At 39.1% G+C, this 24501-nt stretch overlaps 1 protein-coding gene across 1 annotated transcript in view; it reads left to right on the top strand.

Moving 5' to 3' along the window:
* The first annotated feature begins 5934 nt into the window (after window positions 1–5934).
* The window catches only part of CBL (Cbl proto-oncogene, E3 ubiquitin protein ligase), a 33448-nt gene continuing 14881 nt past the window's right edge, over window positions 5935–24501 (top strand). The window contains 3 exon segments of the mRNA XM_009707099.1: window positions 5935–6145; window positions 6147–6176; window positions 23162–23308. Coding sequence (XP_009705401.1) covers window positions 6051–6145; window positions 6147–6176; window positions 23162–23308 — 272 coding nt within the window. The 5' untranslated portion in view covers window positions 5935–6050.

The raw sequence follows: 24501 nt of genomic DNA, 5'->3' as shown, positions 1-24501 counted from the left end.
TGTGATCCTCCTAGAAGTAAGTTTGACTTGCAGATACAACTTGTAAGAATGTACATCTTCATTGTGCATGTGGTATAGATGTGAATGTGTTTGACCTCATAACATGGTCTCTTCAAAGGAAAAGGTTGGCCTGAAAAAAAGCTTTGATTACCTTGGCATTTTGAATTGCAGTGGGATGTCTGGTGGAGGGGGGAGGGATGTTTTCACAGCTTCAGATCTGCATAGCCAGTCTTTGGCTGTATTCCGTCTCCACCGTGATATCACTGACAGAAAAGCTAAGGCTACTGTTGTATTTGTCAAAAGTTAAAGTAACCTCTTCTAAACATGCACTGACTTCACAGTTTTGCTCGTAGGCAGCATCCAAAAGCTCTTGGGTACAGGCTTAATTTTTAAAGTCTTAAAGAGTTACTTGTTCAGTCTGATTTGTAAAGGAGGAAAGATTTGGCTGTGAAAAGCCTTTCAGGTTTTGGTTAGACTTTAGTTGTACTTTTGCACACTTCGGAGAACACATCTGAATTAAAAATCTTTTTAGTGGTATAGCAAATTGCCAGGCAAGCACAGTGCTTGTGAAACTAGTGGTGAGAAGGGCTAAATGAATGGAAAGTGTTGAGAATGGGTTTGTTTTCTGGGCCAAGTAAATGAAATTACAGGTGCAAATAAAAAAAATACTTGTGTGCATGTTTAATAGATGATGTGTTTGCCTTTCAGAAATTTGTGCTGTATCTGTGTGTGTACAGTACGTTCATGACCTGATTCGTTAGTCTGCATAATTAGATGGTGTTGTCAAAGCATTTGTGCATCTCTGGTTTTGGATATGACTGATGAATTTCCTATGCAAGTTGATTCTTATCCAAATGTCTTCCCCATAATGTTCTCAATAAGCTGCCTGATGTATTTCTGTCTTTCAGATTCTTTTGCTTGAAGTTCTAATTTTTGTCAGTACTAACTTAGTTGCATGTGGTCACATATAGTATGGACATAAAATGGCCCTTTTCATCACTGTGCAGCAGGATGTTCACCTTCGTCTGAATTAAGTGACGTTTGTGCATTTGTCTATGGGATACAGGTGAACAGTGTCTGTGGAAGCTGAACGTGTTGTCAGATGTCTTGTAAGCCTGCAAGCCTGCAGTGATGAATAGCACAGTAAGCAACATAGGAGTTCCCTTGCAGTGGCTTGAACCTAGTAAAGTATATAGATTGGTTCAAGTGGGACGAACTGCTGTTAATTTATTTTTATCATGCTTGCTCATCTTATCACTGTCTTTAGCAAATAAAGCAGTGCTTAGTATAACAAAACATAAAATATATTGACTGGTGAAAACAATTTGTATTTTTTACACGGAAGGATGAGATTACATATCAATTCTTGCAGATGTGATCTGGCCAGCAGATAACGCAGACCACTTGAGTTCATCGCTGTGGATGGTATTTGAAGAATAGGTGGTGTAGTCATGAGCTGCTTGGGGTGAGGTATAAGGGATGTAGCAGAGGAATGGTAGAGTACATGTAGTGAGACATGGAGGAGGAAGACAAACTTTGAGATAAAGCTTCTCTAAACAGCGTACTGATGCCATTTAATTTCTAAAACTGATACAGAGAAACGCCACTGTAGGTCACCTTCATTGTAAGCAGAAGAGAGGCCAATTTGGAGATAAGAGAAGTTTGGATAGGTTTTCTTTTGCTGTTGGCTTAAGATGAAATGGGATGTGATTTCAATAAAGAAGTTAACTATTTAGCTTTTAAAGGAAGGAAGGAACTATGGCTTTTCAGAACTGTGCTGAAGGAGTCTGAGCTGGAAGGGAAAAGCTGTTATCTGGCACAGTAGCAGCTGGGGGCTTGTCAGGCCTGGACCTCTGTGACCACTGTGACATCTGAGGCAAGCAGGTAGGTGGTGTCTGTGCTGGGGACTTTCTGCCCGAACAAGAAATAGGGTGCCGGATCAATGGCTGCAGCAAACAGGCTGGTGCTAGCTTTTTCGTGGGTAGGGCTGGGTATGAGCAAAATGGGGAAAGTAATGAACCAAGAGGATGGGATGGGTAGACAGGAAGCCGAGAGAGGGAGATTCAGGCTGTGTTGGAGGACATAACCTGCTAGTGTGGCAGCTGGTGAGTCTGCCTGGAGGGGCCACAATTTCTATAGGTTTGTGTTCTCTGTTAAGCTGCACTCTCTGCCCTTCCTAACAAATATTGTGCATTGTTAAATGAGTGCGTTTGCTTAGGTATCTCGTTTTTCCTGAATGCTTCTTTCTTGCTTCAACTAACATGTACCTAATCCAACTACCTAACATGACCGCAGTATTTAAAAAAGCTCATGGTTTCTCCTGTGTTTCTCGGTTTAATCTATACGTTGTGCCTGTGACAGCGCTCTGTATATAGTGTCACTGCTTTCCTGTGCCAGTTACTCAGTTCATTTATTTGTGCAAGTCTAATCAAGCAGTGCTGAAGAGAAATGTTTTAAATCCAGGGATCAGTCAAGGCAAGCTGCAGAATCTTGAGGGGAAGGACTCCGTTCAAGGTCTAGAAAATCTATGTGAGATTTTTTTCCTCGAATGAGTACGTAACAGATTCCTTGTTCAAAACTGAAGGGGGAAACTGTTTTTTGATTATTTTCTCCTCTTGAGTTTGGGAAGTGAAAATTGGTGAAGTCAATTTTAGAGTTCTTCACAGGCCAGCCTCTTAGAATCTTCATGCTAAGCTTGAAATACTTTATTGGTATTTCTAAAAACCCAAAAATGTCTCCGTAAAAGACTTGTTCCTGAGAGAACAAAGCATAAGCCAGGCAAACTTGGATGAGTTTGGATGGTAGTTTAAAAACATGGATTGCTTGTATTTGTTGCCATCACACCTAACCAAAAATATTTGCTGCTTTTTGCTCAATTTCCTTCCACGTTGCTGGTCCCTGTGGAAGGCCGGGTAGCTCACTGAGGGGTGGCTGTTCCCGGGGCTGGGAACATTCCTTTTGACGTTGTCATGATGCTACAAGTGCACACGTAGAGAAACAAGCAAAAACGAACTGGTTTTCTTGCTGCTGTGTTACAAAATGACCAAGGTTGCTCAAGAGGCAGCAATTCCTAATCACGTAGCTTTGTTTAAATGCTTATCTTACCTAATTTTGCTCTACTTGGTAAATAAAGAAACTCACTTGATAATTGGAGCAGTTTTGGCCTTTCTGTTAACTATTTGAGGTATCTTTGCAAGTCACTTCTTGGGAAATGTTTTATAGAGGCTATGAGAATGAGTGGTTTGCAGAACTTGCTTCTGCTGTGGGGAAGTTTTTCGAATTGATATTGAAGTTTGTTACACTGCTGAAACACAGTGGGTCTGCTTTTTCTATAGCTGGATATTTTCAAGAGGTAACAGTCAAACTGTTTTCTATTACAGATGAGTGAGAGGAGTGCATACTCCGACTTGTATGGTTGCTTAATGTGGCTTCCTCAGAAGAGCTGACTGTGTTTTTATTAAGGTTTTAAACCTGCTGTGTAACAAACAATTTCTGTTGAAGAAAGGATTTTGCTATCCATAGCTATCCATTCAGCTGTGTCGGAGGAGCAATTTAGAACCTATTCATGCTGCATAGTGAAACTAGTTTTATTCAGGGGACAAATGTGTTGACTCAATTCGTTGATATGGTTCATTGTACAATGTTCACAGGCTCAAAGGAAGCAGTGGCTGAGGCACCAGATACAATTGGATAAGTCAATTGTCTGACTATCCATCTCCTTATCTAGACCTCCTAATCCTTGGCAGTCTCTTCAAAATGAAGGGAAAATTTGATAGTTTTTTTCCATGTATACTTGCAGAGGCTTTTTTAGCGATGCAGTTCTTTTAATGGCAGTCAGATTTTTCTGTTTGAGTTGTGATACACTGGGTGCCTTTCTCTTCACTGAAATTGAGACTTTCTCAGTCGGCTCTTATTAGAGGCACTACTGTAAGTCAGATATAATTGGAGATGTCACTTAACTCAACAAGGTTGCTTTTTGCATATACCCTGAATGGTGAAGTTAAATGCTAAAGCACTGTTTAAAAATAAATTACTTTGTTTACCATCAGCATTTAAATGTTTAAAGGAAGTAGGTATTTTAAGTATGCATTGTAGGGAACTAGTCAATTCCTCTTGAAGGTTTCACAAGATTTTGTGGAAATGATATACTGCAAAAGGATGTTAAATTATTCTTTGACCTTTTGCTATCCAGGTCCCTTAAGCTTTGCATTCTACAGAGCTACATTGTTTGATAACTGTAATACTCCTATACCTGGTAGTGTCATTAGCTTAAACATCATTCATGTGCTTGGTATTAAGCAGTCAGGTAACATTCATTGCAGTGAAGAACTTTTGGAAACTGTATCTACGTTTTGTACCAGCCTTCCTCTCAAGTTTGATGTAAATCGCAGAAGATAGAAGCTGTTAGCCAGCAAGGCAGCAGTAAGACTATATTAGCTGCTGGTTCTTAGCTTATAAACTTTGTTTGAAACTGGCCTCGCAACTCTAGAGTTTCGGCCCATTTTATAACTGAAAGCACACCACTCATTTTTTCAGATTGCCACTTTGCCATTATCTCTCCGTATCGTTATCTCAGTCTAGATAATGGAAAATTTTGGCTATGGTGGATGGTGAAGTAGCTTCCTTTATCCTCCCCTATCACATAAACTTATTATCATGAGCTTTTGGCACTTAAACTCTATGTTCCTGTATATTAAAGACCTATATAAAGTTCAGCTTGCATCTGATTTGTTTGTGTACAGATATAACAGTTGTATTGCTTGTGAGTTCTGAACAGGAATATTCTAATTGTGCTGTAGCTACATAACTTTAGGCAATTACTTTTGCATTATTTTATCGATGATCCCATAAATTCACCGTAGATAGAAAAAATTTGGCTTGATAGATTCAAGTTCTTAACTTTGAGAATATGTGATCTCGCTGCTAAAAAAATAAATAGGGAACATGTGGCTTGGAAGGAGGAAGAATTAGGTGGTTAGTTGTATGCCAAGCAGAAGACAGGTTGAGGTCACCTAATAACCCTTTAATCTAATTACTAGTATCACTGTGCTGGTGTTGTTATTAAAAAAAACCCAAAACACAAAAAAACCACAAAAACAAAACCAAAAAAACCCCACAGAAATTATTGTGAAGAATCTAGTTTTACTCTGAGATTCATCTAACAGAAGTTAGAAGCAAAGTTGATGCATAACCGGGGACACAAATTCTTGCAAGCTAAACTTTTACCCAGACTTCTCATACTGTATCTATTACGCTACAGCTTATTTCTTATTCTTGCACAGAAAAATTCCTTTGCATTCATTCTTTCTTGATCATCATCATTATCCATAAAAGCTATTGTCCTTGTATGTATTCAAGGAGGAAGAAAAGGAGATTCTTCTAGCACTGTTGCCTTCAAAAGACTTTCAGCCTGGGACCACTTACTGGCATCAGTGATATCTGTAGCAGTGGAACTTCCTCTGTGGGCATATTTGATCCAAATATGTGGGTTGGTGTGAAAAAGTCACTTCCGCAGCCAAAATCAGGGCAGGTAGACAGGTAAAGTTCTGCCTATGGGCATATTCAGAGTCTGAAACGTGGCAGAAAGTACTAGACATGTGTGTGGTAAGTTACATCCTTGCCATTTACAAACTCCATATTGAATTTTCTTGAATTTTGTTTTTGAAAATGCACTTGGGGTGAAATGCAGCCTCATGAAATATGATCATATGTATTTTGGGAGTTTCATCAGTCCACGTGTACTTCAGTCCGTGAACTTGATTCTTTTGCGGTGGCTGGGCTCCCTGCCTGGACTTGAGCAACAAATGCCATTTGTCGAGAGTGAACATTTCAGTGTATCGTGTTTGTAAGTAACACTGAATTGTGTTTAAGTAACTGATCACTGCTTGCTATTTTTATGCTTTTAATGATATTTTCTTCATTAACCGTAGGTGGTGCGTTTATGTCAGAACCCAAAACTGGCACTGAAGAACAGCCCACCCTATATCCTAGATCTGCTACCTGATACCTACCAGCATCTACGAACCATCCTGTCACGCTATGAGGGGAAGATGGAGACCCTAGGAGAAAACGAGTATTTCCGCGTGTTCATGGAGAACTTGATGAAGAAAACAAAGCAGACCATCAGCCTTTTCAAGGAAGGGAAAGCGCTTTTTTTTTGAGAACTCTCAGCCTAGGTAATGGAGAGAAATGTTTTCAAATATTTATGATACAAATTTGCTTTAGTAAACAAGAGCTTGAACAAATGTCTGCTGGATGATGTGGTGTCTCTACATAAAAACAGACTTCGGAGAGATTTAAATCTAAGTGTAGAGTTTTAAGTAAACTATACGTGGGTATATTGAAATCTGAGAGCAGAGTAAGTGTTCAGAGCCTGTATAGCCTTAGTTGTTGTGTAGTTCAGGTATACTAGGTTAGTATAAACAATAAAGTCTGCTGTGAAAAGGTTTTGCAGTCCTTTGCATTCTCACATAGAGAATGCCTTGTGAGAGAGGATGATAAGTTTCAGAATGATGTTTCTGGCAATTTTAGGAAACAGTAGAATGTTTTATGTTACATAGCAAAATAGTCATCCAGACTAAAATGTGTTATAATTGGTCTTTAGGCTTTTAGAAATCTTCCTTTTTCTGTAAACAGAAACTGTCCAGAATTTCCGGAGGTGGAGGGAAATAACCTTGTTTTGTGGGAATAAAACATGTTACTGAAACCCTCTAACTTTCATGCATTGGAAGCTTCGTATTTAAGGTAGATCAGGGTGCGACACTTGAAGTCTTCTTTCATTTTGTTCAGAAGGCATAGCTGAGATCAAAGACATCTTCAAGGTGAACAGCACTTACTGAAAAGGATAGGTGGAGGTAGAAACTCCAGTTGTATCTGAGTATAAGACTCTCTTGAACAAAATAGCATTAATTTGATGAGCACTGTATTGTACCTGGAAAGGTGCTTCTTTCCTTCATCCAGCTTTAAGGAAAGGAGAATCAAAGTGATTTAAGAGTAGAATAAAGCTCTGGAAAAGGTTAATCTTACATACTGTTCTAACTGTTGGCGGCAGGTCTAAGGGACAGAGATATACAAAGTGTGCATTTGTAACTTTAAACTCATTTCAGGATTTTGGAGTAGGTGCTGAATTAAAAAGTAAAAAAAACAAACCCAAAACCAAACAGTGGAAAAAAAAAAAATGAAAACCACTCAGTGGCTGAACATAATTACTCTGGGGAGAATATGTGGTTAACACCCTGGCAACTACTTGCTTGAATTACTTGGTGGTGGGAGGGTGGTTGGGGGGGTAGGAGAAGCACTGGCACATGTTTCTGGTATAATATTGAACTCTGTGTAGCATATTCTGTAATAGTGAACTCCAACAAAAGACTATGATAGTGCCTCCAGGAGGCGTGGTTAGTGCTCTTTTATTTTTCACTGACAGTGTTAAAGAATAAATTAAGAAATGGAAGTTTCTTTCTGGATTGTTGTATAACATTGTTTCTTTCTGAGATAAAATACTCTTAGAGTTTGTTTGAGACAGGGTTTGGGGAGTGTAAATATGGCATCTTCATGTGGTACACTTGCTTCTCTTAAAAGTTTAGTTATCTGTATGAGGGCTTCAGGAATTAGGTTCACTGTAATGCACGAACTTGAGAGACACGTAATGTTATGTCCATGCCCTCTCCCCAACCTTGGGAGAATGTGGTGTTACTATAGGCACAATTGGCTCATCGCAAGTGAGAAGTGGGTTTGGGGAGATGCTGCTAGCTGGAATTTTCAGAAAGTATTGTAGAAGATAATGGATGTAGCAGTTATGGGGAGAAAAGAGTTCATTAGCCTGATATGTTTTGCAGATGAGGTGATACTTAATAGCAAATTGCATTTTTTTTTTTTCTTAACCTTCACTCAGATCAAAATGAGCCACAGTGTGAAAAGCACTTTTTACTGTGAACAAACTGATTAAACTGATTAAAATTAATCTCTAGGTCTTCTGCTGGAACTGGTCACTTTCTTGTGCTGTCCTTTGAGATATTAAAAACATGGATTATCATTCAAGACTGAGTGATTTTTACAGTGCAGCAGGTTGCTCTTAAAATATTTTAAGTAGCATTTATCTTGAAATGGTTTTGTGTGTTTCTCCCATGTAATACAGCTGATGTTATTTTCTAAAACACTTACTATTGCCTCCAGAAGTAGGCTAAAAGGGTGTATGAAACTCTTTAGAATTTGTCTGTGATATTTGTTCTGGTTAGCTGTGTGTGTATTGTGATCCATCCATCATAAATATGGAACATCTGATGAGTAAATGGTAGCTATGTCAATCATAAATCCAACATCTCACTGCCAGTACCTTGTTTTTTCAGAGAGAAGCAAAGGCAAATAATTCCAGAGTTAATCATCCTAGTCTGTTTGTAATCAGACTAATTGACAAAAGGGGGTGGGGGAAATCCAAATCGATAGATCTGAACTTCAGAAACAGGATTCCAGTAGAGGCTTGCTTTTTCACAGCGGTGATGGGAGTCTTTGGGGAATTGCTAATAGTACCATTTATGAATAAACAACTTAGCAGGGAAGCAACTATGGTGAGACTTGTAAATACAAGCATAAATGCAGAATCACATCCTGGCTAGTCCCATTACATCTTCTTTTGCTTTTCACTCAAGCCAGGAAGCAGCAGTTACTGTTTTGTCATAAAGAGGAAATATCAGACAGCCTTTTCCTGGTGCTGGTAATGAGCATGGTAACTTCCTCAGTTCTCTAATTTGTCATAGAAAATAAAGAGATTGGAGTAGTCAGTGCGTATGATTCATATACTAGTTCAACAGATATCTGCAGAAAGAATGGCACTTTTGGTTCAGCTGGGGATTCTGTTAAATGCTGCACTTCTAGCATCAGACTTCATGGTTCTGTGAGCTTTTGGCACCTGATCACTTTAAGTGCTATTTTTTTCATCTGAAATTTAGTTAAATGAATTCTTGCTATAAATGCACCTTTAGGTTTAAAATTTATGTAATAATTTAAGGTGAATAAATTTAAGGAATTTTCTCACCATGTTAGGAGTTGAAGAAGAGTGTTACTTTTTTGTAAGAATTAATGAATTCGAATATTCAAAGTGTGGGAGAAGCTTTCTGGAAGATTGTCAGCAGCCTGTAAAGCAAACAAATATAACCCGAATCTGGTATTCACTGGAAATGTACTCATGGCAGTGTGTGTGTATATGTGTGTGTGTATATATATATATATATATATAAAAATTTGTTTTGCTCTTGATCTCATGAAAGTTTATGGCTAATGTTAGTCTGTAGTGTTTTGAAAACATGGCTTTAAAAATCTAATCTGGTGTACTGAATAATCATTTTGTCTTGATTCTTTTTCCTGACACTTTTTTCTGTTGTCCTTAAAGCTTCTTTTTTTCCTGTCTTCCAGATTTAGCATTCATTTTGTTTCCTGTTGTGTATGCTCTTAGTTTCCTTCCCCAAATATCTCTTGATGTAGAGCAAATGCACTGTTTTGACATTTGCATAACTAGTGTGAAAGTTGTGCAGGTGTTTGCTACTAGCAAACAGACCAGTAGTTAGAAATTACTGAAGTCTCCCTTAGATTGTAGGATCAGAATTGTCTTGATCACTTGAGTATCAACCTTCTATTTTTATTATTTCTACATTGCTCTTTGTGTATTTCCTCTCAAATTTTTTAGAGATTCTCCAGTGTGTTTCTCCAAGGTGGACTGAGTCAGAATTGGAGCATAGCTACGGAGAGCACCATGTCTTGTACCTGCTTGTGCTGCTTTGAGAGCTCATAATAGCAGCAAGATGTGTGTTGTCTAGCGTTAAGTGGTTTGCTACAGTGTTGTGTATGTGTTTAGAGTAGACTGTGTGGGAGTATAATATGGATGCTATTTGCTGTAAGGCAGGCAGTTTAAAAACCAGTAGTGCAAAATAAGATTGCAGTTGCATATTGAACATTTAAAATTGTGTTTGTGAAGAGAACACACACCTTGATGGATCCTCTGACTTTCAAACTACAGTAGAGGAGCAGAGGTGCTGCGGAACCAAGTTAGAAAAGGCTTGTGTGAACACTCGCTGTGCTTACGGATGTGGGTGAGTGTTTGTTCTTTTGGTTTTAAACTAGGAGCTGTTAAAGTGAATGCAGCTCTCCTGTGTCATACCTTAACTGTCAGCGTGCTGAAAGCATCCTCCTGTTGTGGCTGACACAGTGTGATGTCCAATGCTGTGAAAGCTCAATGGCTTCCTTTCTTTTCTTAGGACTGTAACGGCTGTTTTGTCCCTGTAACACTGTGGTTTTGATGTATAGTCGTTCAGATGAAATGGTTACTCTCTTGCATAAACTCATACTGCAGGTTTTGTGAAGAGAACTCATTTTAGTAGGAGAGCTTTAAAGATGCTATTTAAATTCTGCTTTAACTCACTTCCATGTCTGTTTAAAAATTAATGCTGTTGAGGGTGCTTTTAAAGCTCTGTACGCACTTCCTGACTAATAAGCAGATGTGGTAACTTCTAGTTACTATTTAAAAACTGAGTTTTAGCAAGTAGATTGGATTCGACTTGGTGACTCCTGAATAGATGTGGGTTTTTTAGTGGAGATACTATGTTGCTCCTCTGAGTTTTGACAGCTTGGGAATTTACTTGGGTTGTCCTTGCTAATGGGTAGGTTGGTCTCTAAAACCAAATTACAGATTTGGGGATCTGGTAAAATAAAATGGTAACATCTGCAGGCTTTGATATTAGAATCAAATAGTATTTCAAGAGTTAATCATTCTGGATATTTTGTCATATGCTTGCAGTAAGGTAAGGGTAAGTCATTCAATAATTGGTTGGCTGTGCTGCAGTACTTAGCAGGTATTCTTGAGGCCATACACATTTCCAAAGCTGTTGGTTCCTATTCTTTATAGATCCACAGTGCTTTTTAATGCAAAAGGCATTTTAAGACTTGTCACTGGAAATTTTAAAACCAAAACAAAGACCGATTCAAAGGTGAAGTCTGTAGCCTGTATAGCTGAAACAGTGCAATAAAAGAAATTCTGTAGAAGGTACTTCACGGGTCTATATGCAAAGGAGAAAGGTACACCTCTTTAGCACTGAGTAGCTTGCTGTACTGCCTACAGTGGTAAATATGTGACTTCACTGACTCTGTAAATATTGTGATTTTCTTGAGTTTACTTTTTAACTAGTGGTAACAAAACCTGGTTACACATGCCTTTTTTTTTCCCTGCAATGCGATGGTTCCATTGATTGATAGTGCCGTTAATGCTAATGCCACAACTGCTCTGAACACACTGAACTTGCCTAAGCTCTTGATTACAGTTTAATTTAGAGGCTCAGGGGTTGTGTTGGAGTATTTTTTGTTTCTCTTGCAGAAAGCTTTTACTTCTCCAGACCTCTTACTTGCACAGAGGAACTGTCACTTGTCAGCTTTCCCCACTGCATATATAACTTACTGCAGCAGCTTTTCTGCAGTTGTGTAAATAGATTATACTTCGTGTGGCAGGGCAGAAAAATAGCTTGCTGATCATTAGGCAGGGATAAGAATTGTCGGTTACTTGGGAAGGGATGAATTGGGCTGAAGAGTCCGTGTTTCACCAATGAATCAAATGTACTGATTATGTTAACATAGTCTATTACAAGGGAAAATTCAGAAAAATTATTTTCTAAATAAAATCAGACCACTGCACCTGTTTCCACACTAGAGTGCAGTTATGTAAGCTGGAGGGTGGGGGTTAGGTGAAAGGCTGAGGAGAAGTAATTACTCAGGATGTAGACTGGATGTTTAAGAAATAGCACAAGGTATTTTACTAGTTCAGCTTGCATACTTTGGAAAACAAACTGTTAACAAACCCAGTTAACAAAACTAGCATATCTGTAGAGGAGAAAATGGGGTTAGGCATGTAACATGGACTTGCAAAGAAGGCTTGGAAGCTAGACCATATTTAACTGTCGTCTTTCTGACAGTAGCCTAATGGGATGCTGGCTCAGCAGGATTTCATATTCTTCTCTAGCTCCAAAGTGAAGACTTATTAATTTACACAGGAAAAAGCTACCAATATTTAATGTCTACTGGAAATGACCGTGCATATCTCTAAAGGGGAAGGAAATGCATGAAGAATGACTTGGAAAAAAAAAAAGTTGGATTTTAAAGAGGAAAAAGTTGGAAAACACTTGTGCTAAGCCATGAACCAGAAAAGCCCGGGGGGGGGGCTGTGAGTGCTCTAATCTCATGTTTTAGAGTGCTTACACACATTCCTGTCCAGTGAGAAAGATGGTATAAAATGTGGAACGCGAATGGTGCATGGTGTGTGTAAGTCCTCTTTTTGTCACTTCCTTCTAATACAACTAAGACTTTTTTTTTTTTTTTAACAAAACCCACTAGTGTGAAGTCTACATCTGCATTTAAATTAGAGCATCTTAAAGAAAAGAACAGGCTCCAAAGCTGCCCACAAAAAAGGTTTCCTTGCCAGGCTCCAGCATATGAACACTAACTAACTGCTTATTACCCAGGAAGAAATTCATTATCATTTAAATGTTCTTGGAGAGAGGAATGTGAATTATTTCTTTTTAATTTGGCTTTAAATCGCTACTTTAGGTGATAGTTGTGGAACTTAAGTGACACTTACTATAATTGGCATAAGCTTGCATTTAGTTTAGTTTTCTTTCTGTCAAAAATTGGGCCACTGTCTTGAAAATTGATTTATGGACAAATGTAAGCTTTCAGATTATTGCATAATAAGGAAGTAAGATTTTTATTCTTCTTTGCTCTCAGAGCCTATACAATTGTAGAGTTTTATGGAAGACTAACTCTGTGGCTTGATGTTGTGGATGGAAGTGCAAGTATGTTATTTAGTTTGTAGCAGTTATCATTTGAAATGTGGGTAGATTTCTCAATGCTGGCAAAAATGTGTTACTGCTACCTGGAAACCGTATCGTGTTCCTTGGGTGCTTGGTTTGCGTATTGAGGGCCGAGATGATGTGTTTTGGATTTCTGTTGATTTGAACAAGTCTGCAGTCATGGCCCTTTCAGCCAGAAAACAGATGATGTTTTGGTGTGTGAAAGCTTTTCTGAGCTATAAGATAGTGTTGAAAAAAACCTCATCTCGCTAGAAGGTACTGAACAAAATTAGGCCAGCTGCTTCCCAACAGTTTGAAGCAATACCTTCTGTGGTGTGAGTTTGTGAACTTGCTAATTTTGCCCCGTTTCCATCTGTGGAAGGTGGATGAGGTGGCTCTCAGTTATGTGCTACCAACAGCTGACTCGGGTAACGTGACTCACTGACTGCTACCCACCTGTAGAAAGGACTGTAAAATTACTGCAGAGGGTAAGTTCATTATGGTAAGTGAATATGGTGTGAGGGGGGAAAAAAGAGGAGATTTGTTGCCAAACTACTCAGCAGGTCAGCTATGGCTGGGCAAGTACTGCCATTAACTGCATCCTAGAGTCTGAAGCTTGAAAAGCAAACATACGCTGGAGTTTTATGTTGTACTGGAATAAGTATGTTGCAAAAAATCTTTGACAAGATGCAAGTTGGGAATGAAGAGCTTACAGATCCTTCTGCCAAGGAATCTCCCAGTGGCATTGTGGTACCTGAGACAGGCTAAAGATCAAATGTAAAATACGGAGTCTTCCTTGATTTGGAAACAGGGGTTTTGTGCTTTGTTTTTCCCTTTAACTGTAGCAAGTAGCCCCTGAAATACAAATTTTGACTGCAGAGCAGAGGGCCCAGATATAAATATAATGAGTAGTGGTGTTCTGAGCGGTAATTTTTGAAGTGTAGTCCCGTGATTCTGGTAAAAGAATTAATCTCTTACCTAGGTGAGAGGTTATTCTTTGTCTTGTCAATCCTGAGTATATGTTGAGCTCCTTAAAGACCATTAATCATATCAAATGAATTATTGTCTTTAAAGTGCTTTCTATAATATTTAAATCCAGAAAAATAAGTGGATTTTTAGCCTCTTTACATTGAAAGAAATCTAGTTTGTTAAAAATGTAACACTAGCATTTGTGCCCAGAATAGTAAGTCTAGATCCTTTAAAGGTCAGTAGGTTGGTGCTTCTGGTCAGCACAGTGGACTGGTGTCCTTTCTACTTCAGATCAGTCTCATCTATTTGCATAACAATACGAGTATGTCAAAGTTTTCTGGTCATCTGTGGCCTGCAGTATATTTTGAGTGACACTTTAAACTGATTGGCATGCTTTACTCACAGAACTCAAGGTATTTAAATATATATATATATGTTAGTTGAAAAGTGCCAGGGTTCAGAAGACCATAAGGAAACATGTATGTTTCATGTAATATTTCTGTCCTGTAATATCTAAAGCACTGGAATTAGTCTCTTGCTTCTTTAAAGCTACAACTGGTAGCATTTTAAAACTTAGAGTGGAAAGAAACACTGCATGCAAAGAATGCCTTTCACTAGTTAACTATTGCATTTTTGGCTGTAGACTAATTGGTAAAAAAGGGGGAGGGAGGGACTAGAGGGGAAGCTTCACAGCAGTCGCAGCTGTTGTATGCAGATTTGTTGCAGATATTAAAACGGTGTAAGAGTCTAATGCAGTGGTTGCAGTCATTTCTGATTTGGCTTCCTGCAGGCCCGCTCAGGTGCAATGTCTTATGAACGTGGCAGTTTAGCTTCCAGATGCAGTTAGATATGGGTTCTGTGCATGAGCTGGCATCATTAGCCGGGCATGTTGGTGCCTATGGCATCCAGTGATGCAGACCAGCTCCTCTGCAGAGGAGGCAATAAACAGTGTTACCCTGCATTCAGGTTATTCAGACCTGCTGTTGAGAGTGTGTAATGGAACTAGGATTAGACCTAGAGTGGACAGAAATATCTGGTCCTGTGGTTTATGTGTTCCCATTCCCGTTTTGCTGTTTTAGTAAGTGAAATCTTGAAGTTGCAGAATTAACCAGCCACTCTTATGGCTCTGCAAAGAATGAAACAGTGAAGCTTGTAGTTCTTTAAATGGAAAAGTGTGTTTGGAGCTGAATTTCATATTAACAAGAGGTGATAAACATGCTATGTATTTGTAACCTTTCTTCCAAAGGGTGCTGGGATGAGGTAGTCTACAAAGTCAATGTAGCATTAACTGATGCTGTAAAACTCTATAGTACAAGCAATTCACTTGCTGATTCTAAAATGTCTGATTTGCTGTTAGTCTGCAATATTAGTTGTCCTGTCGAAATACTGTAAATGTTACAGAGCAGTGGCCCAGCATAACTTTGTAAGGCGACTTCTGTTGAGCCAGTAATAGTTAAATGGAATTTCATTCACTTCCTGTGTTGCAAGTTTTGTTGAAAGTAGTTCCGCTGTTTCTATTTTTAAAACTGATTACTGTGTGTAGAGGACTCTGAAGCTGTCTCAGAGTTATAAAAGACATCTTGGGATCACCTCAAGCATTTCCACTTACTGCTCATATGCATAGGCTGGAGTTTTATGTTAACATGAAGAGCATGCAGAAAACTTCTTGCTGGTGTGGTAGTAGGAAGTAAGATACAGTTCTTTCTGGAACCGAGCGCAGCCACCTATCTGCTGAAATTGGATCTAACTGCTCACGTCTGCTGCATAGTTCGTAACATCTGAAAAGCATGTGTTATGTGATAACCTCACACCTTTGTGGTTTCTGAAAGATGCATATTACTTGTTGGAGACTCGTTGAAAGAGCCGTTTGTTTTTTGGTTTTTTTTTAGCTCTTACAACTTCAAAATATCAAATTGTAAGATGTAAAGTAGTTACAGGAAAAAATAATATTTGACTGTTTGCAGGACCCAAAAACTGTGGTTTGCTTTTGGTGTGGGGTTTTTTTTTCTTAAGTACTAGAGCTTGCGTTTACCTGTAGTGGATGTTAACCATGTCACCTAAACATAATCTAGTGGTAAGCTTGTAATTCCAAAGTAACCCCAGAAGTGAGAGTGTAGGAAACTTGTATTTCCTTAGTTATAATTTCTTGCAGTAGTACTTAGTAAGTGCATAGTATTCTACAATAATGAGCAGGTGATAAGGAATTAGAAATTCCCTAGCTTCCAGCACTTTCTCTTTCTGTCCTTCAGCTGCCTCACGTGTAAAATGAGGTAAAAAACTTTTTTCCCCCCCTCAGAAAATTTAATATGATCTCATATTCAGAAGAATGTCAAAGTCCTGAAGGAAGCCTTATCCATCAATGGGGTTGTTGAGATGTGATTTACAGAAAAGCAAGCATTAATTGCTCAACTAGTGAAATAATTATGGTGTTCTTGCAGCACTGCATGCCATAAACTTACATGGAGAGCCACTGGAGACATAAGACTGCGATACCACAGAAGCCATTTTGGACTGTGAGTTGTTTAAACAAAAAAAAGTTTTCAGCAGTAGCAGTGAATAATAGTACAGCGATTAGAGTCTTTTCCCTCAGTTTAACTGCACAATCATCTCATTTCCAAGCCACCAATTTGTAGTTCTTTCACCAAATAAATGTAGAACTTCCGAAGAAAGGAAGTGGTGCATCTGAGTTATCCTGGGTGAAGGTGTTAATTCTATGAGGACAGAAGCAATTAGAAACTGTGTTATCTGTTCTAGGAGTTTTCAGTCAATGAGTTTAGTGCTAAGGTGTCAGACACTCCCACGTCCTCTGTAATGTTTTTTTCCCTTGATCTTCCATAAGAATAAATAGGTATACTTTTTTTCAAAAAATGCTCTGTAGTCATTCCTCCAGTGTACCGAGACTGCATTTCTTGTGAGGTGCGTTTTTGGGTCATGCCCCTTTAAACAGCCAAGTTGACACAGAGAGAGTGCCTTCTCTTGAGTTTTGAATAGGATGGTTTTACAGTAACTTAGGTCCTCAGATTTGAGTTCTTTTTACCTTCTTGAATCTTCATTGTTGATGTGTAATTTCAACCAGTTTGGTACAGATTTTAGGAAATAAAGCATTTTCTCAAAAGTGTGTTGAATTGAAGTCGGTTGAATTGTGTTCAGCTTAATTTTGGTTTGGGGCCAAGGTGAAGGCGTGGCTGTGTTTGTTAGCTTCCCGTGAAGAATCTTTGTTAAACGCAGCCTATTCTTAGAGAGGCTGAATGCTACTTATGAAAACTCAGTGTTCACAAGTGTAACTGAAGTCAGTGGGAGTGCAAATACAAAAATATATTTGAAATTTCGGCCATATATAAGAAATATGCACAATAACGTCAGAGAAGTGAAGCATTTTGTAATTGGTTATCTTGTGTTACAGCTCTTAATTCCATTGCACAGTGGTGTTTGTAACATGTTTTCACAGAACGAGCTTTACAGACCTGACAGTATGTGCATGTCAAATTATGGCATGTGAGCACAATATTGTGACTAAATCATCCAGGGGAGCAGTCTCCTTGCTATGTGCGAACAACAAAATTATACTGTGACAGGTGGTTAGCTGTGAAGTAGTTGAGAAGTATTGGAAGAAAATGAAAAAAATTTGAGCTGGCGGTAGCAGAAATGGTTGTACTACATTAACATTGCCTTAAGGTAAGAAAGGCATTTTAGTCATGAAGCACGTTAGGTGCTGTATGACTTTGTAACATGAATTAATTTGATGAATTGTGTCAATGTAGCTGAAAGAGGCAATGCTCTGATTAAAGCTGTCCTCTGCCGTTAATGGTTTTGCAAGACTGAGCCTATACGATGGAAAAACACTTTTGTCCAGCAAACAGGAAACTGGAAAAGAAAAATCTGCTACAGGTCTGAGGGAGGTAACAGTACCAGAAAACACAGCTGGGGGCCGGGCTGTGGAGGGGCTGCGGTGAAGAACTGTGGTGCAAATGGAAGTGCCTGCTTGACCTTTTGACTTCCGCTAAGAAGCGTGGAGCAAGAACAGTCATGAAGCCGGAAGGAAGTAGCACAACCACAGTGGAGGGGGCACGGAGGAGGGAGGATGAAGGAACGTGCCTGTTCAGCTTGCAGAGCCGCCGGCAAGCCTGGCCGGGCCTAGGGGAGCCAGCTGATAAATAAGCACTGGGTAACTGAAGAAACAGTCTTGCTTCTTGCTGGTTTTTGTTCCCTAAAACGATTACTTGAGACCTGCATCTTTAGAGCCCTGTGAGTGTCAAGATAGCACAGTTTTACAAGCGAGTGTAATTGCAGTTAAACAGGCTCTAGTGATGCTTCTGAGTTATTAAAGAAATGGTTCTCCATTAACATTGTGTGTACAGAAGGAATGATGCCTCCATGCTAGAACTGCAGATGTTTCTTAGCAAAGTATTTGGTTACAGTATAGGGTGGAAAAATACTTGGCTTTCTAAGCTTTCACTTTTTGTGTGTGTCATTGATTCACTATCTAACAATAATAAGCTGAATACTTTGCATGTAGGTGTGAAAGCACTCACAGGAATGTGAAATCTTACCTAAACTGTAGCTTTTGCTCTGTCTCTGGATGTAACCACAAAACAAAAACACGCTGCAGTTCTTTCTTTGAAGCTGGTACAGGTGTTGCCTTCAGCTTGTGTGTGTCATTGATTCACTATCTAACAATAATAAGCTGAATACTTTGCATGTAGGTGTGAAAGCACTCACAGGAATGTGAAATCTTACCTAAACTGTAGCTTTTGCTCTGTCTCTGGATGTAACCACAAAACAAAAACACGCTGCAGTTCTTTGAAGCTGGTACAGGTGTTCCCTTCAGCTCAGTTACAAACAGCGAGGAGAGCCAACTGATGTGGCCTGCATTCCCCGGGTAACATTTTCAAAAGTGCTTATATGACAGGTGATTAAATTCCACTGACTGTCAATGGCATTTAGGTGCCTAAGTCAGTGATTCCCAAACTGCGGTTGGCATACCTCTGGTGCAACTCTTGGTAACAGTATTTGTGTTCGTTAATGTGTTTAGCTAAAAGTGTGAAAGAGGGCCCTCATAGTCTACAAGAAACATGGCAGATTGCTGGATGTCTGTAGCCAAAAATGTTTGGGAATCTCTGGTCTAAGACACTTCAGTGTTCTTTGAAAATATTACCCTTTTTCTGGGAGAACTCTTGTTTCTGTTTAGTTGAAGTGATGGAGATGAGGACAGTTGCTGATGTTACTAAAAATAAAATACAGTCATAATCACTGAACTTTGATATACCAATAAAAATGTTCGCTGTGATTGCAAGCACTTATTTGGTCTGTATTTACAAATGTGTAACTTGGCTTGTTAAAATAAAGGAGTGTGCTCTTGAAAGAAAATGTTTGTCCTTTTAGCACAGGATTGGTAACTAGTTGCTGTATATAGAAGCTGGTTACTAACATAAAATATTCTGTGATTTGCTGCTCTTTATCTTCACTTCCTCTGTTTCTCTTATTTACCTTGGATGCAGCTGAATATTTGTAAAAAATTATGATAATGTTAAGAATTGAAAATGTTCAGGTATTAGAAACTTTTTCTGGAAACAGTCTCTCAATGTGTGTGTGTAAAATCATTTGTTTATTCATCCTTAAGCCTGCGGATGTTCTTACTTCTCTTGCTGAAATGACGTGCTCAGCTAAGTGCAAGCACTTCCTGAAACTCAGCTAAGGGAGAAGACTGTGAGGCAGAAGTGATAAGCAACTGGACACTGGAATATAGCTTTTCTTCTTGCAGTGTTAACTCTTGCTTTGTTTAAACCATGCAGTTGTTCACTTAGGTTTTTGTTCAAGGGTCAGAAGTGGATTAGTGTGCTTGCCTGATCATACCCAAATTTTCACACTGTGCTGGGCAGCAATAGGAGAGTGTATGCCTGAAATGACTTTCCTTCCATCTTCCAAATATTGCATACATTAGTTTCAAGCATGCTTAGAATTTTTTCACAAATAGAACATGATTTTTCAAGTATTAAGAGTGCTAGCAAGTCAGTGCTACCTTGTGCCATATACCCAAACAGCTTTAGGACTGCGAACTTTGCAGTCACTTGGCATTAATGCATTGCTGTGAGGTGTCACTTTACCTGCTAAGATTGTGCACAAGTATTGCATGCTAACCCTCCAAGGAAATGATTCAGAATTTAATTCTTGCCAGTTACGTCTATGTTAGCGTAGCAAAATAATTAACAGTTTTTGCTCAAGTCTCCATTTTTATAAACTTAGTAAAAACAAATACCATCTCTTTTTTACTTGAGTTGTAGATGGATTAAATGATTCATAATAGCACAGTGTTTGCTTTTTTCCCTTGCGTTGCCATAAACTGTCATCTTTTCTGTCATTTTCTGGAAGTGAGGACTTTCAGAAGATGGCTTGGGGAACAGGCTCCACAGCTAAAACCTCTGGTGTGGAATTTTTCTAGTGTTTCTCAGCCAAAGGCATTGCAGGGACATGGTGGGAACCTGCCCTCAGGAGGAAGGGAGCTGGGGTGTGAGTTTACAGTTAAATCGTCTTTTCTGTAGCATTAGCCAGTGGCTGTGCCTTAGAGTCTGAACCTTCCCCTGGTAAATGCAAAGTTGCTTATCTGTTACTGTAAAGAGGAATATACAACTTTGGATTACTTAACATTACATCAGGGTGGGCAGATGCACAAACAGATACTGATAAGGTGACAGCCTGGTTTTTACTGCTGCAGCTTCTTTGTGTATCCATATATCTAGGTATTGAACCACTGATCTTCATAAATGTGATTGTGATCACATAGGAAGCCTTTACTTTGCTGTTCTGATACAGCTTAGTTTTTCCTACACGCAGCATCCTGTACAGCTTTTTTTTTTAAGACATACTGTATAAACCTTCCTAAAAGCAGAAGGTGAGGAGTTACAGCAGCACTCCAAAGGTATAACAAAACTGCAAAAGCAGATGAATTGAAATTGTGATACATTAGTAAGGCAAGAGGACTTTCTGACAGCCCCTCTCTGTGGAGGCCAGTTAAATGACAAGGAGTGGTGAACAACAAAGCTTTTCAGTCTGTGTTTATAGAATCAAACACCCAAATCCTATAGTTGCATTAAAATACACATGATTTGAATGTGCAATGCATCTAGTAAAGAGCTGCTGAATGGAGCAGCCTATGGAAGAGCATCTGGGTCATTTTACTTACCTTAATCTTGAGCACCTGTTGTTGGCAGATGTGTATGAAATGACAAAAACCAGAATCCCTTGCTGTATAGTTGGCACCTTCTATAAACGCTTTGAGCAGCTTTCATTGCTGAGACGCAAAGTAAAATGTAGTTGAATAAATAAGGGTAAGAGAGGAGAACTGCCGTCAAAGAAAGTTTATAGTTTTGAATCCTATATCCCTTCTAGTCTACCCAGACTGTATCATAGCATGAAGAAAGGGCTCATGTGGAACTGAGTAAATGGTAGAATCTATGTCAAGCAAAGCAGGTCACTTCCAATTGAGTTTAGACTCTATGAAAGTATAACATGGAGCTAAAAGACCTAAGCACAAATGTCCAGTTTTTGCAGAAAGGCTAGAGGCAGTTACCTATCTCCTTTAGCTGGAGGTCAGTTCTGCAATCAGGCAGATTAACAGGATAAGTACTTCAACTAGGAGTAGCATGTCTGGAGCAAGTGGTATCTGAAAAATGTCCAAGATTAAGTAAATTGGAGCCAATCCAACTAGAATACTAGAAATGGTGAAAGGCTGAAACCTAGGGGGAGTGTAGTTTGCTGCCAAACACAGCTGTCTTCGTGGGGATGGCACGCTACAGTAGTAGCATGCTTAGTGAGAGAACTTGGAAAACAAGGCATTAAGAAAACACTACATGACTGGGGATGCTTCTCGCCCCTCTGTAAATGGTTCAGTATTTTGCAGTCTGCAAAGTAACTTGTTGCTCAGTGTAATAACTGATTCTGTGTAATGCCTTGGTGGTTGATGCAGTCTTTTGACCAGCTCTGGACTGTTGAACGTAACTTAGAAGTTGACCTTTCCCACATGATACTCATTCTTCCTTTTACCTTCAAGCATGTGATGTGGGGGATGAAAAAAAAGCCCTCTGGCCTAGAATATTCCTGTCTCTTTTCAGGAATTCAATTTTCCTAGGATCTGGAGAATGTAATGGAGTGGAGGAAAAGAGAGTCGTCCTTTATTTGAATAAGGCAATGAGAGAAAGATGTGCCACTAGTGAACAGATTTTTTTTTCCATCTACAAGTAGAAGGCAACCTCTCTAGTGTATAATAGTGCTATTGTTTGACTCCTAAGTAAGAAGACTGTTGTGTTGGTATTCCTGTACTGCTACAGGCACTGATGCTTTGAGGTACCCAAGCTAGTTCTATTTCTGCATAGCACAGTTACAACATAGAGCTTACCTCCTTAATATAGTTGCTAAGACTACAAGGAGGGAAGAAGCAGTCCTGGGCTGCAGTTTGACTGTTGGAATTTGATCCTAATCCAATGCTAGTTTCTTATGAAGTGTGTAACCCAAAATGCTCCCAATGCTGCTGTGGCCTCTTTGCTAGGCAGTAGTCCTCCTGTCTTCTATTTCTGGAAATCTTCTGCACGGTGACTGAATCTGAAGCAGAGAATATCTCTTCTCTTCCAACTTTGCCTCTCCAGTTTAGAAAAGGGAGTACCATGATGGACTAGAGCACTCCTGGTATATGAGTGTCATCAGGCAGAGAAGGGACTTGGGGTACCAGTTTGTAATTATAATTGGATAATTACTTGTAATATGGTTGAGTGTCCTGACCATCAAGCTTTTGTATGTAAGTTATTACAATTTTAGAAAAACCTTGCAGGTGTTGTGACCTTCCCTTGGGAACTGGGCCTGTTATTATCAGTTAGACTTCTCTGAGCAAATCTACTGTGTTAGGACCCTCTAGAGACTTGGAAAGACATTCAGCTTACATGGTCTAAGGCAGTAGTAGTTTTATGTGCCCTTGTAAGGAATTTTCAGACCCAAGAGCAAAGGAGTCTGATGAGGTTTTGGCTCCGATTGTGCTGTTACTTAATAGGTAAGATCTGAATAGTGGTTTTGGACGTTTTCTGTGAATGTGTTTCCTTGAGGGGCTTTGCCTTGGAAATAACCTGCCCATCTCAAAGAGATTATGCAAAGTTCATCATTGTGGAAAATGTCTTGACAAACACGGACCTTGCCGATAAGTACTGTGTGATGGATCTGTTCTGAATGCTGGGTAAACACTTGAAAGGCGTTCCTAAATAAGAGGAGTTTTCTAGACTGGGATACTTCTTGAATTGCAATAGATACCGTTTCTGTTTTGTTCAGAGTGCTAAACCATGTCTGTCTTTTCTAAAAGAAACGTTTGTTTTTGTGGTCCTTTGTAGGCGTAACCTGACAAAGTTATCCCTGATATTCAGCCATATGCTGGCAGAACTCAAAGGTATTTTCCCAAGCGGCCTTTTCCAGGGAGACACATTCCGAATCACCAAGGCAGATGCTGCAGAGTTTTGGAGAAAGGCTTTTGGTGAAAAGTAAGTTTCTAACTGTGCCTAAAAATAGAGATGTGGGAACAAATTGCACACAGCACTGTGTATTTTTAAAGATTCTGTTTTACAGTTCAGAAAGGTCTTTGTCAGGTTAAAATGAACGATGGGAGAGACCTACTAGTCATTGGGTCCACTCTCTGGGATGAGATACAGGATTGTTCCTACATTATATTTCCCAGTTCTTTGTCCTGTCTTGTTTTAAATGTATCAAGTGATGGGTCTTTCCCCATTTTGCCTAGGAGAGTCTTGTACTGTCACAGAGTTTCCCTCGATTATTCAGCTTAAATTTTCCTCTCCTTAATTTAATTCCTTAAGTTGTAAGTAAGGTCCATGAACTATGCAAAAGGATCTACTTTCTTCTTCCAAAATTTACCATGCCCCCAATATTAGTTGTCCTTTAGCTAAGCCATTATATTAAATTCTTTTCATCTTGCCTCCAATGAGTCCTTCCAACCACTTAGTCACATTTCTTCTGGCTTCTCTGAACTTTTGTCAGTTTGCATAATGGCTTTGTTAAGATAGAATGAAGGAGAAAGTGAAGTGCGATGTATATTTGCGTGTAAACTGTTGAAATGTCAGTTTTAATTTTGTTATCTAATAAAAAGCTGACTAAGTGAACTGTGGAGGTGTCCACACCAACGTTTGAGGACTAAAGTTACTGGAATTGGGTACTGCTTTCTAACTAAGGTAACTAAGGTGCTTCACATAAAGAGTTTAATTAGTAGCTGTCTGAACAAAAAGCAGTAATATATTTACTCATGAATAACACAGTTGTCTGAAGCTAAGCATGTTCTTTCTGTGTTTCTATTGCACTTGATGTTTTAAAAGAAGGAAACTATTCCTTTAAACAGGAGCCTCTGTTTTGGCTCCTGATTATCTTACTTCTCCCTCTTTAGAGAATTGTTTGCAGCTTTTTTTTTTAACTATCTAGACCTCTACTCAAAGGTTTTCTGTTAACTCCTTGTCTACCAGCTGCAACATTATGAAATTCTTATCAAGTGACGGTGTTGTGTACAGCCCAGGGTACATAAAAGCAATGACATGATAGGACTGCAGAAAAAGGGAAAGGAGAAAGCAGAGGTGGACTTCAGATTCCAAAATTTTGCATATGCAGAGAAAATTGTCTAAAGTTGATTTGGCTTTAGAACCAAGATTTGGCTGCAGAACCTAGAAATCCG

The sequence above is a fragment of the Cariama cristata genome, unplaced genomic scaffold (genome assembly GCF_000690535.1).
Source record: "Cariama cristata isolate BGI_N322 unplaced genomic scaffold, ASM69053v1 scaffold19779, whole genome shotgun sequence".
Lineage (NCBI taxonomy): Eukaryota > Metazoa > Chordata > Aves > Cariamiformes > Cariamidae > Cariama > Cariama cristata.
Note: the sequence above shows the minus strand (reverse complement) of the source record. Positions and strands in the feature narration are given on the sequence as shown.